This window comes from Protomyctophum bolini (genome assembly GCF_963924005.1).
Source record: "Protomyctophum bolini genome assembly, contig: SCAFFOLD_57, whole genome shotgun sequence".
NCBI classification, from domain to species: domain Eukaryota; kingdom Metazoa; phylum Chordata; class Actinopteri; order Myctophiformes; family Myctophidae; genus Protomyctophum; species Protomyctophum bolini.
In genome coordinates, this window is record NW_027665690.1 from 244,414 (window position 1) to 258,559 (window position 14,146).

The following is a 14,146-nucleotide window of genomic DNA, read 5'->3' on the forward strand; positions in this document are numbered from 1 at the left end:
TGAGCGCAACCATGCATAAAATGACCTCTTCTCCACTCAACAGTTTAGTCTACTTTTTATATGTTGACTGTCAATATATTTAGTCTTAGATTTAGTCATCATAGCTTAGTTTTTATATGGCTTTAATTTAGTTTCCATTTAGTTTTCGTCAGTGGAAAAAACGTAGTCGACGGACATTTTCCGTCATAGTTTTAGTCGACGAATTCAACACGGGTCAGAACACTGTATCAATGTCCCTGTCACGTAGAACCCTTGCATCGCGTCTCCATCCATATTTCACCTTTGTGTTTTTTAGTTCATAAATAACCGTCATCTTTTACACATCGTCCCGTTATCATAGTATTGTGTCAAAAGTCTGGCATATAAATCGCCTATTTTTGTGTGACACCTAGGGGTGGGTCCCGAACCTCGGGACCAATCCGGTACTGAACCGAACATGCTCGAGTACCGGGTACCCATTACAATAATTCAATTTCGGTTCGCTCTATCGGTTCCTGGGTGACACCCTGCACGCACGCACGCACATAAAACAGCTGATTATAATCAGATCATGCTACTCGGAGAGCCAGCAACAGAATGGACCGTGGTAATCGCTTCCTATTGTTGCGTTGTCACACGTCTAACCATTAGACGTGCAATAACAACAACACGGAACAATAGACTCTAACGACCCTCGGCCATTGAAATGTTAATGCTTAGATGCATGCAGAAGACGCTGCAAACAGCTGTGCGTCATTATAGCCACACAGTACACACGTTTCTAACTTGCGGTCACAGTCGCGATACTTTTCAGTTGTGTGGTACTTTTATATTGATTTAACTGTAACAGAAAGTTCTATCCAGACGACAGTTCCATCTCCCTGCAGTCACGGAGCTAGGACTGACAGTACACAGTACAGAGACGAGCAGAGCAGGCGCAGCAGCACATATCCAGCTAGCTAGAAACCAGAGGTGTTGCCAGTATAACTCTATGACAGAAACAAGCCACCTAGGTCTATACAAAATAAGACAAAAATAAGCAACACTGGTCGTTTCTGGCCAGTGTTGCCAAATAAGCGATTAGTAAGTAATTTAATTTAATTTATAAGCGATTTTGGGATTATTTTTGTAGATAGAAAAAATATTGGGGGTCCTTTGCTCTTGGCATGAAAATGTTTGAGAACCACTGCTCTAAAACAATATTAGACAAAGTTTGAGCCACAAACACATTGCTCTCTCTCTTCTCCTTTTGTATAAATTAAATAGGCCTATTCATGATTCTGCTTATAGAGAAGTAGCCTATGTTAGTTTGTTTTATGGAAACAGTTGTTTGTGTTGAATGTGCTAATTGCATTATTGAATTGAATTGAATTGAATTATTCAAAAGAGAGAAAATGGGCAAGCCATAAAATAATGCACATTGCACTTGTCTTTTCATACGTCATGTGGAAAAAAGGTAAATAAAAAAAGTAACATTAATGTTGTCAAACCTGATCGGACACATTACCTGACATTGAGCTTTTTTGTTAAACATTTGACCTCTTTTATATCATTTTGGAACCGAAATAGGGAACCGTTAAGAACCGGAATCGATAAGCAGAACCGGAATCGGTACCGGACTCGAAAAAATCCTAACGATACCCATCCCTAGTGACACCACTGTATGGCAAAGTATAAAGATAGGGCTGAGTGGATGAGGAATAGGGCGGCTGTGGCTCAGGAGGTAGAGCAGGTCGTCCAATGATCCCTGGGTCGGCGGTTCGAATCCCGGCTCCTCCTCCTGTCCACATGTCGAAGTGTCCTTGGGCAAGACACTGAACCCTACATTGCGTCCAATGAGTCGGTCGGTGTGAGCTCGCCACCATTGGTGTGTGAATGTGGGAAGTGAGGACGCTGGCGTCTACTGTTCGCCGCTCCACCTCCCAATGTATGAATGAATGAACCATTGTAAATCGCTTTGAGCACTTGGAAAAGCGTTATAAAAATGCAATTCATTATTATCGATACATAAAATCACACCAGTGATCATCATCATACATTATCTTATTCCGGCCAATCACATCCTATTTCCAGCTATTAACACAACGCGTGCTAACGATTACCACAGCCTGATTACCTCCGACGCTACGCTGATAGCATTGGACGACCAACCTTTTCCAAGGCTGATAGCAAATGTTCTCTTATAGCGAGAGCGCAAAACCTGAGCGCAACCAAGCATAAAATGACCTCTTCTCCACTCAACAGTTTAGTCTACTTTTTATATGTTGAATGTCAATATTTTTAGTCTTAGATTTAGTCATCATAGCTTAGTTTTTATATGGCTTAAATTTAGTTTCCATTTAGTTTTCGTCAGTGGAAAAAACGTAGTCGACGGACATTTTCCGTCATAGTTTTAAGTCGACGAATTCAACACGGGTCAGAACACTATATCAATGTCCCTGTCACGCAGAAACCTCGCATCGCGTCTCCATCCATATTTCACCTTTGTGTTTTTTAGTTCATAAATAACCGTCATCTTTTACACATCGTCCCGTTATCATAGTATTGTGTCAAAGGTCTGGCATATAAATCGCCTATTTTTGTGTGACACCACTGTATGGCAAAGTATAAAACTAGGGCTGAGTGGATGAGGAATAGGGCGGCTGTGGCTCAGGAGGTAGAGCAGGTCGTCCAACGATCCCTGGGTCGGCGGTTCGAATCCCGGCTCCTCCTCCTGTCCACATGTAGAAGTGTCCTTGGGCAAGACACTGAACCCTACATTGCCTCCAATGAGTCGGTCGGTGTGAGCTCGCCACCATTGGTGTGTGAATGTGGGAAGTGAGGACGCTGGCGTCTACTGTTCGCCGCTCCACCTCCCAATGTATGAATGAATGAACCATTGTAAATCGCTTTGAGCACTTGGAAAAGCGTTATAAAAATGCAATTCATTATTATCGATACATAAAATCACACCAGTGATCATCATCATACATTATCTTATTCCGGCCAATCACATCCTATTTCCAGCTATTAACACAACGCGTGCTAACGATTACCACAGCCTGATTACCTCCGATGCTACGCTGATAGCATTGGACGACCAACCTTTTCCAAGGCTGATAGCAAATGTTCTCTTATAGCGAGAGGGGTGCATACTTAGTTTAGACTAGTCATTGGTTAGACATGGGTTAAGGTTAGGTTTAGGTGTGCTGCCCCATGGGTTAAGGTTAGGTTTAGGTGTGCTGCCCCATGGGAGGTTAAGGGTTAGGGTGAGGGTTTAGGGTGCATACTTAGTTTAGACTAGTCATTGGTTAGACATGGGTTAAGGTTAGGTTTAGGTGTGCTGCCCCGTGGGAGGTTAAGGGTTAGGGTGAGGGTTTGAGATAGGTTGTAGTTGTAGGACTAATGACTGGTCTAACCAATGACTAGTCTAAACCAAGTACTGTGAGAAGCACACCGCATACCTCACCTTAAGCTTAATTGATTTTACCATCTTCCATTCTGTACCTTTATGTAACACCTGCTTTTGTAGTAACGTGCTCTTCTTGAACAGAAAGCCTAGTTATTGACCGTTTTATGTCAGACGTTGACAGGCAGTTATATTCCTGTAGATCGTTGGGGAACAGTGTGTGTGTGTGTGTGTGTGTGTGTGTGTGTGTGTGTGTGTGTGTGTGCGTGCGTGCGCGTTACCTGATGTTACAGATGTTCAGCTCTTCCTGCAGGTCTTTGGGGAACAGCAGTCTAGAGCTGCTGTCTCCACTCAGACTGTCTGACACCACGAACACCAGAGGACACCTGCCTGTCTGGACAAAACGCCTGTGTGCACGCACATACGCACGCGCACACGCACACACACACACAGGGAATAGAGAACAAAAAAAGAACTGTTGTTCTGATTGGATGAAGTTACTATTTAGTCACAAGCCCAAGTATGGCGTTTTAGCAATAGAGCGTCACAGTCCCGCCCCCTACCTTGGCCCAGGAAATTATTCCCTGTTCATTTTCCTCATGGACATTTCATTTTTTTGGGCCGAACAAAATAATTAGAAAGAAGATTATCCATGTCCTTCTATGGACAGGGACAGTGATTATGCGTGTCCTTCTAGGGACAGGGACAGTGTCTATACATGTCCTGCTAGGGACGGGGACAGTGTCACTCACCTCAGAATGTGGTGGAGGCTGGCCGGCTGTCTGTAGAACTGGTTGGGAAAGTCCTGCAGGGAGGAGAAGGCAGAGGGTCATCCATATGTCCATCCATATACGAGGAGAAGGCAGAGGGTCATCCATATGTCCATCCATAGGAGGAGAAGGCAGAGGGTCATCACCAGTAAGACGCGCAAACGCGGGAAGCGAACGCAGCTCATACATATTTGGGTTTTTTAAAGATTTATTTTTAAAAGTTAAGGTTTTTTTAAAGCGCAAATAACATGCATTTTAAAACTGCTTTTAATATTTAATAATCATATTGTCTATGTCCCTCAAAGTTATTTCTAATGGTTTGAGCCTCAATCACCGCTCTGATATAACCAGGCCTTGTCATTTCTTTCTGGACTTTGAAAGCAGTTTTAGCTGCAGTACCACAATGTCCTGAGGTGGAGAGGGTGCTGATATGCAGATTATTTAATATTTGAGTCATTATAATACTCATGCTAGATAAAACCAGGCTTGTTTCCATTCCATGCCAGCTTGGAAAATCAACAATGGTGGACATTGTAAACAAAGTGGAAATGCAAATTTGCAACTGAAGACTGAAGAAAAGGAGGAATTATACAAAGTAGGGTGACATTGATGACATCACGATGAGGCCAAAATCAGTCGAGCTGTTTCTGAGAGCAATTTCCATTAAAACACCCATATGACATGAAGGCCTGATTGTTCAAAATTGGTTATTTGTGGGGATAGAAAACACACATGGGAGCCCCAAAAACACAAAAGAAATTGAAAAAGTTGAATTTTATGTTATAGGTCCTTTAAGTTAAGTTACTTAGCCATAACCATATAAGGAGTCCCCAAAGCAGCTATACGTCCAAATATGGAGTGTGTTGCATCAATCACAAACAAATCACTCAGCTCCATATATGGGCACAAAGGTGGGACACACAGACACACACACAGACACACACACAGACACACACACAGACAGACATGATCTGCTAGGTCTCATAGTAAGTGCTCACTGCGTTCGCAAATATGTCCATCCATACGAGGATGGACATATTAGCACGGCACGAGCTTGTATAGGTCTTCTATTTTTGAAAAATCGTGAAAACGTGTGGAAAATCTTTGTATATATATATATTCTTTCACGGGGAACGTTTAAACTCATATGTTTGCTTCTGGGGGAGTCCCGGGAACAACATGTTTTCGGATGGGGGTCGCCCTACACATACCGTACATCTAATTATGTGGGTCCTTGACATGAAAATGTTTGAGAACACCTCTGACATAGAAACATAGGCAGTGGCGTGCGCAGACATTTAGAGGGGCAGGTGCTCAAGTGAAAAAAGGGCACCTTGTGTAGCGCGTGGAACCCGGCCGGTTGCCTTAATAGTTTGAGATTTATTGATTTTGGGGCATAAATCATATATTAGAAGCTTTTTTTATCAAGAATTGATCAATGTCACCATGGTCCACATGCTGTACAGTGTACACTGTACAAAAAAAGGGCACATTTGGAAAAGGGCAGCACCCCTTAGTGTCTATCTGTGCACGCCACTGAACATAGGGTTTTTCGGAAAACTGTCAGGATTTAGAAGACATTTTGTAGAATCGTCCTCAGGTCTAAATGGATTAACCCATTCTGACCTGAGATCAGATTCATACGAGGTTTCCACTGGACACACACTGGTCTGATTAACCCATTCTGACCTGAGATCAGATTCTAAAAATGTCAGTCGTTCTTCGATTTTTCAAAAATAGCAGACCTACAAGCTCGTAGCGCGCCACTCGGTGGCGCGCTATGAGCTTGTAGATCTGCTATTTTTCAATAGATAAAGCATAACATGATGCTAACACCAAAATGGGTTCCCGGTCTAAATGGATCAAGTCCAAATCACACCAGTCAGTTGCTGCAACTCCTCGCAAAACAAAACCGTTTTAGAAGTAAGAGAACCTGACAGCATTGGTGTGTCAGGAGAACAAACAACCTGAAGCATACTGACCGGTTGCTTCACGGCCTGGTATGGGAACCGCACTGACCTCAACCGCAAAGCATTGCAGAGGGTGGAGCTCGCAAAGTCTCGCGATAAGACGAGACTGCACGCGCTACGGCTGGAACACGGCAACAGCGTCACTATGGCTTTAGGTGTGCTGCTGCTACATATACTGTTGATATCATGAACTTTGGTATAAGAGACTTATACCAAAGAAAAATATTTTCAAGCGATGGAAATAAGTGAATTAGCACTAAAACCCAGCGACCCATTGAGGGCTTATGGTGGGGTATAGGGGAAATAGCCAAAAATAACACCTGGACCACATTGGTTTAGCGAAGGGGCTACAGTAATTGGCATTGGACAATGCCTTTTGGGGGTGGGGTTTAGCGAAGGGGCTAATTGGCATTGGACAATGGCTTTTGGGGGTGGGGTTTAGCGAAGGGGCTAATTGGCATTGGACAATGGCTTTTGGGGGTGGGGTTTAGCGAAGGGGCTAATTGGCATTGGACAATGGCTTTTGGGGGTGGGGTTTAGCGATGGGGCTAATTGGCATTGGACAATGGCTTTTGGGGGTGGGGTTTAGCGAAGGGGCTAATTGCAACAGGCTCACCTCCACCAGTATGAGCGTCCTCTCGGCGGTGCTGCTCTCTCCCGCCATCTGCAGGCGGTTGTATTTGTTGGCTCTGAGGAGGAAGTCCTGGAACTGCGCCGTCTGGGACGTCCCACAGAAACCTCCGAAACGCGAGCCTGACACCAGAACGTGGGAGGAGGATGATGATGATGCACATTGTTGATTTCGTCGACTAAAACTAATGTTCGTCGACTACCTTTTTTCCACTGACGAAAACTAAATGGAAAATAAATGAAAACTAAGCTATGATGACTAAAACTAAGACTAACTAGAACTGCACTCTGTCGAGTGCCTACTTGCTTGTTGGCCTACTAGTGCGCAAGCAGAGCGTGGAAGTACTGTCGACCGCTACGAACTTTCAAATCTCAGCCTCGGGAGATTTCAGTGTCGGGTGGATTAAAGGAAATGCATGTATATATGTATATGTATATGTATATGTAATTTGTACGTTGATTAGCAGTATACTGTGGTTACTTGGGTCGCTTGATGCGTATATCCCGTAGCAGCACATGACGTGTTGAAGATATGTACCAATGCCAGGGTATAACTGGCTCTCAATGGTGACGTAATAATGATATGTTTCAGTGTCGGCTTTTTTGTAGACTCTGGTCTCATCCATTGTGTGTCATGGTGGTGGTGGATCTCACCGGGGTCAAAGGCCTGCTTGTAGGCGTCGTCTGGCTCCAGGCGGTCGGACCAGGCGGTCGGGCCTGATGAGGGGTTGCTCCACTCCTGCTGCCTGAAGCCCAGCTCTGTGCACAGCACCTGCATCGTGGCACTCTTCCCACAGCCGGACGGGCCGGACAACAGCAGAACCGAGCCACACCCAGAGCTCTGTGGAACGACCAGACCAGACACATTTATTTTAGAATGCATCACAGCACCGAGACAGAACCCGTGGTGATTTTGGCAGCAAATTTAAATTTTAGTTTTAGTCATAGTCTCTTGAATAGTTTTACTTTAGTTTCAGTCACCTTTTAGTCACCTGGAATGTTTTAGTCGACTAAAATGTATTTTGGCGGGCCTTGATGACTGATGACTGACCAGAGACAGCTCTACATCAGTAGGGTCCCCCGGTATTTCCTCCCGGAAATTTCCCCATTGAAAATCCCGGGAGGAAAAACTCAGCACACCTGGGGCACAGCATGCTGGATAAACCAACGACAAGCAGGACACACACCGGTGCGCTCAGTGCAAATGTCCGAGCGCACCCATAAGGACCGTGAAGACAAACAGCGAACCTTGGATGTTTTAACGTCGACATGAGCTCTCATCCAGGTCTCCACCTCCTCTATCTTCTTCTTATGGACGGCCAGGTCAGCCTGCACACGTACACACGCGCGCGCACACACACACACACACACACGTCAGGGTCCCCCAAAAGAGAAGATATTTACGGCTCTGGACAGACATTCTCAACCCGTTTTAATTTAAAGGGCCCCCAGATTGACATGCATTAGGTCACGTAACGTCATCGAAAATGCCCCCCCCTCTGTTTTGCCAACGAGACCGAAAATCTTAAAACGTTAATACCGCTTGATCTAAATCATAACGTCTAATTCTAAGTAGTCTCGCGTTACCAGACTGTTGCCTCTGCGATTTCCAAACGCTTCATCATACAGTCTGGGCCAACGGAAGAGGTCTCATGAGTGTCATTACAGTACGTTACATGATACATCATACAGTAACGCTTCATCATACAGTCTGGGCCAACGGAAGAGGTCTCATGAGTGTCATTACAGTACGTTACATGATACATCATACAGTAACACTTCATCATACAGTCTGGGCCAACGGAAGAGGTCTCATGAGTATCATTACAGTACGTGACATGATACATCATACAGTAACGCTTCATCATACAGTCTGGGCCAACGGAAGAGGTCTCATGAGTATCATTACAGTACGTTACATGATACATCATACAGTAACGCTTCATCATACAGTCTGGGCCAACGGAAGAGGTCTCATGAGTGTCATTACAGTACGTTACATGATACATCATACAGTAACGCTTCATCATACAGTCTGGGCCAACGGAAGAGGTCTCATGAGTATCATTACAGTACGTGACATGATACATCATACAGTAACGCTTCATCATACAGTCTGGGCCAACGGAAGAGGTCTCATGAGTATCATTACAGTACGTTACATGATACATCATACAGTAACGCTTCATCATACAGTCTGGGCCAACGGAAGAGGTCTCATGAGTATCATTACAGTACGTGACATGATACATCATACAGTAACGCTTCATCATACAGTCTGGGCCAACGGAAGAGGTCTCATGAGTGTCATTACAGTACGTTACATGATACATCATACAGTAACGCTTCATCATACAGTCTGGGCCAACGGAAGAGGTCTCATGAGTATCATTACAGTACGTGACATGATACATCATACAGTAACGCTTCATCATACAGTCTGGGCCAACGGAAGAGGTCTCATGAGTATCATTACAGTACGTTACATGATACATCATACAGTAACGCTTCATCATACAGTCTGGGCCAACGGAAGAGGTCTCATGAGTATCATTACAGTACGTTACATGATACATCATACAGTAACGCTTCATCATACAGTCTGGGCCAACGGAAGAGGTCTCATGAGTATCATTACAGTACGTTACATGATACATCATACAGTAACGCTTCATCATACAGTCTGGGCCAACGGAAGAGGTCTCATGAGTATCCGGATACAGCGGAAGTGGAGCCTCCTCGCCACTTCCGTTTCGTCTTTACAGTCGCGCATATTTATCCTAATATAAATAGAAAACATATAAGGCTATACCTTGTTGCTTAGCAAATAAAAATATATATTTTCGTGAACGGAAATGGCAGCTTCGTAAAAGGCAACAGAAAGGGCAGCTCAGCTCATGGGGGCTATAGTCCCAGACTCTAGTATATAGCATTCGGAGATTGTGGAATAGTCTAGCTAAGCGAGACTAAATTCTAAGCAGAGATCATGTATTAGACGGCCCACAGCTCGAGCTTGTAGATCTGCAATTTTTTTTTAAACCGTGAAAATGTGGCGCAAATCTTTGAATATGTATATTCTTTCAGAGAGAACGTTTTTAACTCAAATCTTTGCTTCTGGGGGTCCCTGGAACTACATATTTTCAGATGGGGGTCGGCGGCCAAATACATATGTTTTTGGGGCGTCCTTGACATGAAAATGTTTGAGAACCACTGATACAGAAACATGGGGTTTTCAGATAACCGTTTAAATTGAACAGGCCTACCTGTGAGTGGGGAGCGTAAGTGTCCACCCAGGGGACATCGTGTTCTCCCTGAGACGACGCCTGTCCTCCTGCGAGGACGGAAGACTCTGAGCGGCCGGCGTCCCCTCCTCCCCCCCTCGCCGCGGCCTTCCTCTTCCTGGGGCCGCCGCCCACAGCGCTGCCACCACAGGGGTGGGGCTTCCTCCCCTTACTGCCTCCAGAGGAGGAGGAGTCAAACACATCCCCAAACGATGGCTCCACCCAGCGGCTCAGCTACAACGGACACATGGATTATAGGGGGAAAATATAATATCACAATGTTTTTGTTTTTTTTCCAAGCAGTATCACAATACACAATATTATCACGATTCTATGTTGGTTTCTAGGGTTATTTTTCAAGTTCCTTAACCCATATCTGGGCAGGAACCCCTTTTGGTGTTTTAAGCATTATGTTACGCTTTAGCTGTTGAATAGCAGATCTACAAGCTCGTACCGCGGCACTCAGTGCCAATTCAATCAAATCATCATAACATTTAGAGATGTACAAATATACACTACTGTTGGTGACAGGTTAGACAGCTCGATGGGTTGCTAACTTGCTATGGTTACTATGGTCACGTCGTGTTGGGTGGTGTCAGACAGGTAGTGAAGTCAGCTGTTCACCGGTGGCATTTTATTAAAGTCAGCTGTTCACCGGTGGCAGTTCATGAATGGAAGGTGAGGGGGAGTCCAACTTTGCTGACCGCTTTACAAACGCAAACGCTAAGACAACACCACGCTGCTATCTGTATGCGATTCTGCACAACGCACTTTGTTATGACGCCAAATCAATTGTTTTAATATACCTTTAATAAATGAATAAAACGCAGTACACTGGAGAAGTGAGTCCTTGGCATGAAGCGCGTCTGGCAGTACATTTCCCCCGCTTTTAGCTTCTCGGTGGCTTAATACGTTCGTCGCCATAAAACTACTATATAGCCAAAAACAGGAAATCATCATAGAGGAGGTAAAATGGGGAAAGAAAACATATACAGTGAGGGGAAAAGGGGTGGGTGGGGGATTCAGAATTTACAGGGGCCAGTTTCGAATTGCAGCCGTCCGTAGGTGCTCACATCTTGGTGGCATAGGACCAATACCGGCTCTGCCTTAGGTAGTGACCAGACTTTTCTCTCTGTCTTAGGTTGTTGTGACCAGGCTTTTCTCTCCGTCTTAGGTTCTGACCAGGCTTTTCTCTCTGCCTTAGGATGTGTGACCAGGCCTTTCTCTCTGCCTTAGGTTAGGATGGCTGCAATTCGAAACTGGCCTCTGTAAAATCTGATTCCTCCCCCACCCCCCTTTTTCCCCTCACTCGTATGTATCATTTCCCTTTTTGCTTCCTACATGATGAATTCCTGTTCTGTTCCTTAACTACATAGAAGTGTCTATTTGTATGTCTCTATATGTTTTGATGAATTGAACAATGTGGACCCTGTTGTAAACAAGTGTAATGCTTAATTGGGTCGTCCACTCACAGTTAACAGTCTCTGTATTGAGTTTGTGCTTGAAATGTACTGTAATTCTACAAACTGTTAATAAATATTTCAATCAATCAATCAAAAAGGTTGTGACCAGGCTTTTCTCTCTGTATTAGGTTGTGACCAGGCTTTTCTCTCTGCCTTAGGTTGTGACCAGGCTTTTCTCTCTGCCTTAGGTTGTGACCAGGCTCTTCTCTCTGCCTTAGGTTGTGACCAGGCTTTTCTCTCTGTATTAGGTTGTGACCAGGCTTTTCTCTCTGTCTTAGGTTGTGACCAGGCTCTTCTCTCTGTCTTAGGTTGTGACCAGGCCTTTCTCTCTGTATTAGGTTGTGACCAGGCTTTTCTCTCTGTCTTAGGTTGTGACCAGGCTTTTCTCTCTGCCTTAGGTTGTGACCAGGCTCTTCTCTCTGTCTTAGGTTGTGACCAGGCTTTTCTCTCTGTCTTAGGTCGTGACCAGGCTTTTCTCTTCACAGATGAGTAAGCCTGAGACCGAGGCTACCTCCCTTTTGGCTTCAATGTTTATGTTTACACAAACCCAGTAAGCAGGGCATAGGAGGGGATAATTGAGTACTTTGTCCACTGCACACAACTCACTTTGCTCGAAGGTTCTTTTCCTTTGAGAGAAAGCTTTGACATCCTCAGCTCGCTGCTTCTATCACGGCCGATCACATTGATCCATCTGGAGGCGGCTGATCACATGGATCAATGACAGATGTGCAACACTGCAAAAGATACATAAAAATACAAATAAGATAAGACAAGATGGATACAGGGAAAGAAAACTACTGCTACTCACTAGTATGTATATAAGGGCAGCTGAATTAAAACTGCTGTGTTTAGAAAAGCCGATTTGCTCGTCCACATTATGACATAAATTCTCCTTTCATTGTCAATGGTAAATGTGACAGAGTTAAGGACAAAAGGCTGAATACAGAGGGTATGCATGTGACATCATCAACATCATACCCGGAAGTTATGCAGGAACGCCTACTGAGTGGCAAAAAAACTACTTTCTGGCCTTGACAGCCCATACATCCAAACAGAAAAGTCCTATTTGATTGCATTAAATTACTTTAAAACAACATTAAATTCACGTCGTCACTCACTTTGCCACTCGATTTGCCACTCGTTCTGCCATTCACTTTATGCATGCACATTCCCTCTATAGAAGGGACAAAAAAATCACACCCGTGTGAAGTGAGTGGCGCTCTTATCATCGTACATCAGCATGACGTAAACGTAAAAAAAACAGACACTAAGGCAATTTGCGCCTCAGACACTACGACGTAAAATTCTCCATTCATCGTCAATGGGAAAATGTAATGTTTGCGTAGGACGAAAATAGACGATTTGTCACATTCCGTGCTCAGCCAATCAGCTCAGCACATTCTGTGCTCAGACAGACAGAGACAGACACACAACAGCTGTGCATAGCCCTCAATAACATCAGCAAAAACACAGTCCCGAGACATTGACGATACAGAGCAAAAACAACACAGTTAAGAGACATTTGACAATACAGAGCAAAAACACAGTTATTAGACTTTTTTTGAGGGCACTACACTATAGCCCCTCCTTAGCCCCGCAAGCAGAACCCAAATGTAGTAAAGTTTCTGACACTAAAGCGACAATCAAATTTCATAAAAGCTTTATGTAGGGTTCCGAGAGGGGCTAAGCTCCTCCTTAGCCCCACAAGCAGAACCCAATGGTAGTAAAGTTTCTGACATTTTTAAGACCGACAATCAAATTTCATGAAAGCTTTATGTAGGGTTCCGAGAGGGGCTAGCCCCTCCTATGTCCAGCTTTGAGGGTTTGTGTAAACACAAACATATCCCAACAACACAAACATTGTCCTAACAACACAAACGCCATAAATAACAGTTTTGCAGAATATATTTCAAGCACAACTCAATACAAACTGCAAAGACTGTGAGTGGACGACACCATAAAGCATTACACTTGTTGACAAGAGGGTCCACCATGTTCAATTCATCAAAAATACAATATGCATATAATGTACATATAATGGACCTTAACCACAGGTCTAGATATTGATCGGCTATAGCTAAAGTTAGCACAGAGAAAACATGAAACCAACGTCAAAAGGTTTATTTACCTCCGTGTGTTTGTTGGTTTGACCATCCGAGGCTCACAAACACAGTTTGCAATTATATTTCCCAATATATTCATATGTAATACAGAAAGATTTGATATTAATAAAACAATAACTATTTAGGCTGTTTAATAACACTGTGTTCTGGGCAAGAAGAAGTTTTTTAAAACTCGGTTCCTTTTAAGATATAATACTTCGTCGCACGACGGTGTCGCGCCGCGGGGGAAAACATCAGACCTACAAGCTCACAGCGAGGCGCGCCGCGACGCTCTGTGAGCTTTTAGATCTGATGTTTTCCCCCGCAGCGCGACGGAGAGGTCTTTCTTCGTCTGGGGCGCCTGAAAGTGATGTCATCATGAAAAACCCTGTCAAAGTAAAACCCGTGCCGTGCCGGATGTGGAATTGTTTGGCCAAAATAATAGCTTTGACGTTTGTTAAAAGGTTAAGTTCACTGACGTATTCATTACGTCTTTTAGTAATACTATTAAAAGGCCGGCCCCAACAAATAATCATATTAGAATCACACCCAACCCTGAAAAG

At 44.1% G+C, this 14,146-nt stretch overlaps 1 protein-coding gene across 1 annotated transcript in view; it reads right to left on the reverse strand.

Moving 5' to 3' along the window:
• Positions 1-13,782, reverse strand: part of rad17 (RAD17 checkpoint clamp loader component) — a 171,013-nt gene extending 157,231 nt beyond the window's left edge. Inside the window, exons 1-8 of the mRNA XM_080794577.1 lie at positions 13,610-13,782; positions 12,088-12,215; positions 10,001-10,252; positions 7,986-8,066; positions 7,392-7,578; positions 6,724-6,860; positions 4,120-4,172; positions 3,649-3,774 (exon numbers count right to left, since the gene is read on the reverse strand). Of these exons, the coding sequence (XP_080650703.1) occupies positions 3,649-3,774; positions 4,120-4,172; positions 6,724-6,860; positions 7,392-7,578; positions 7,986-8,066; positions 10,001-10,252; positions 12,088-12,129 (878 nt within the window). The 5' untranslated portion in view covers positions 12,130-12,215; positions 13,610-13,782. The remainder of the gene's footprint in view (positions 1-3,648; positions 3,775-4,119; positions 4,173-6,723; positions 6,861-7,391; positions 7,579-7,985; positions 8,067-10,000; positions 10,253-12,087; positions 12,216-13,609) is intronic.
• Positions 13,783-14,146: the final 364 nt, after the last annotated feature.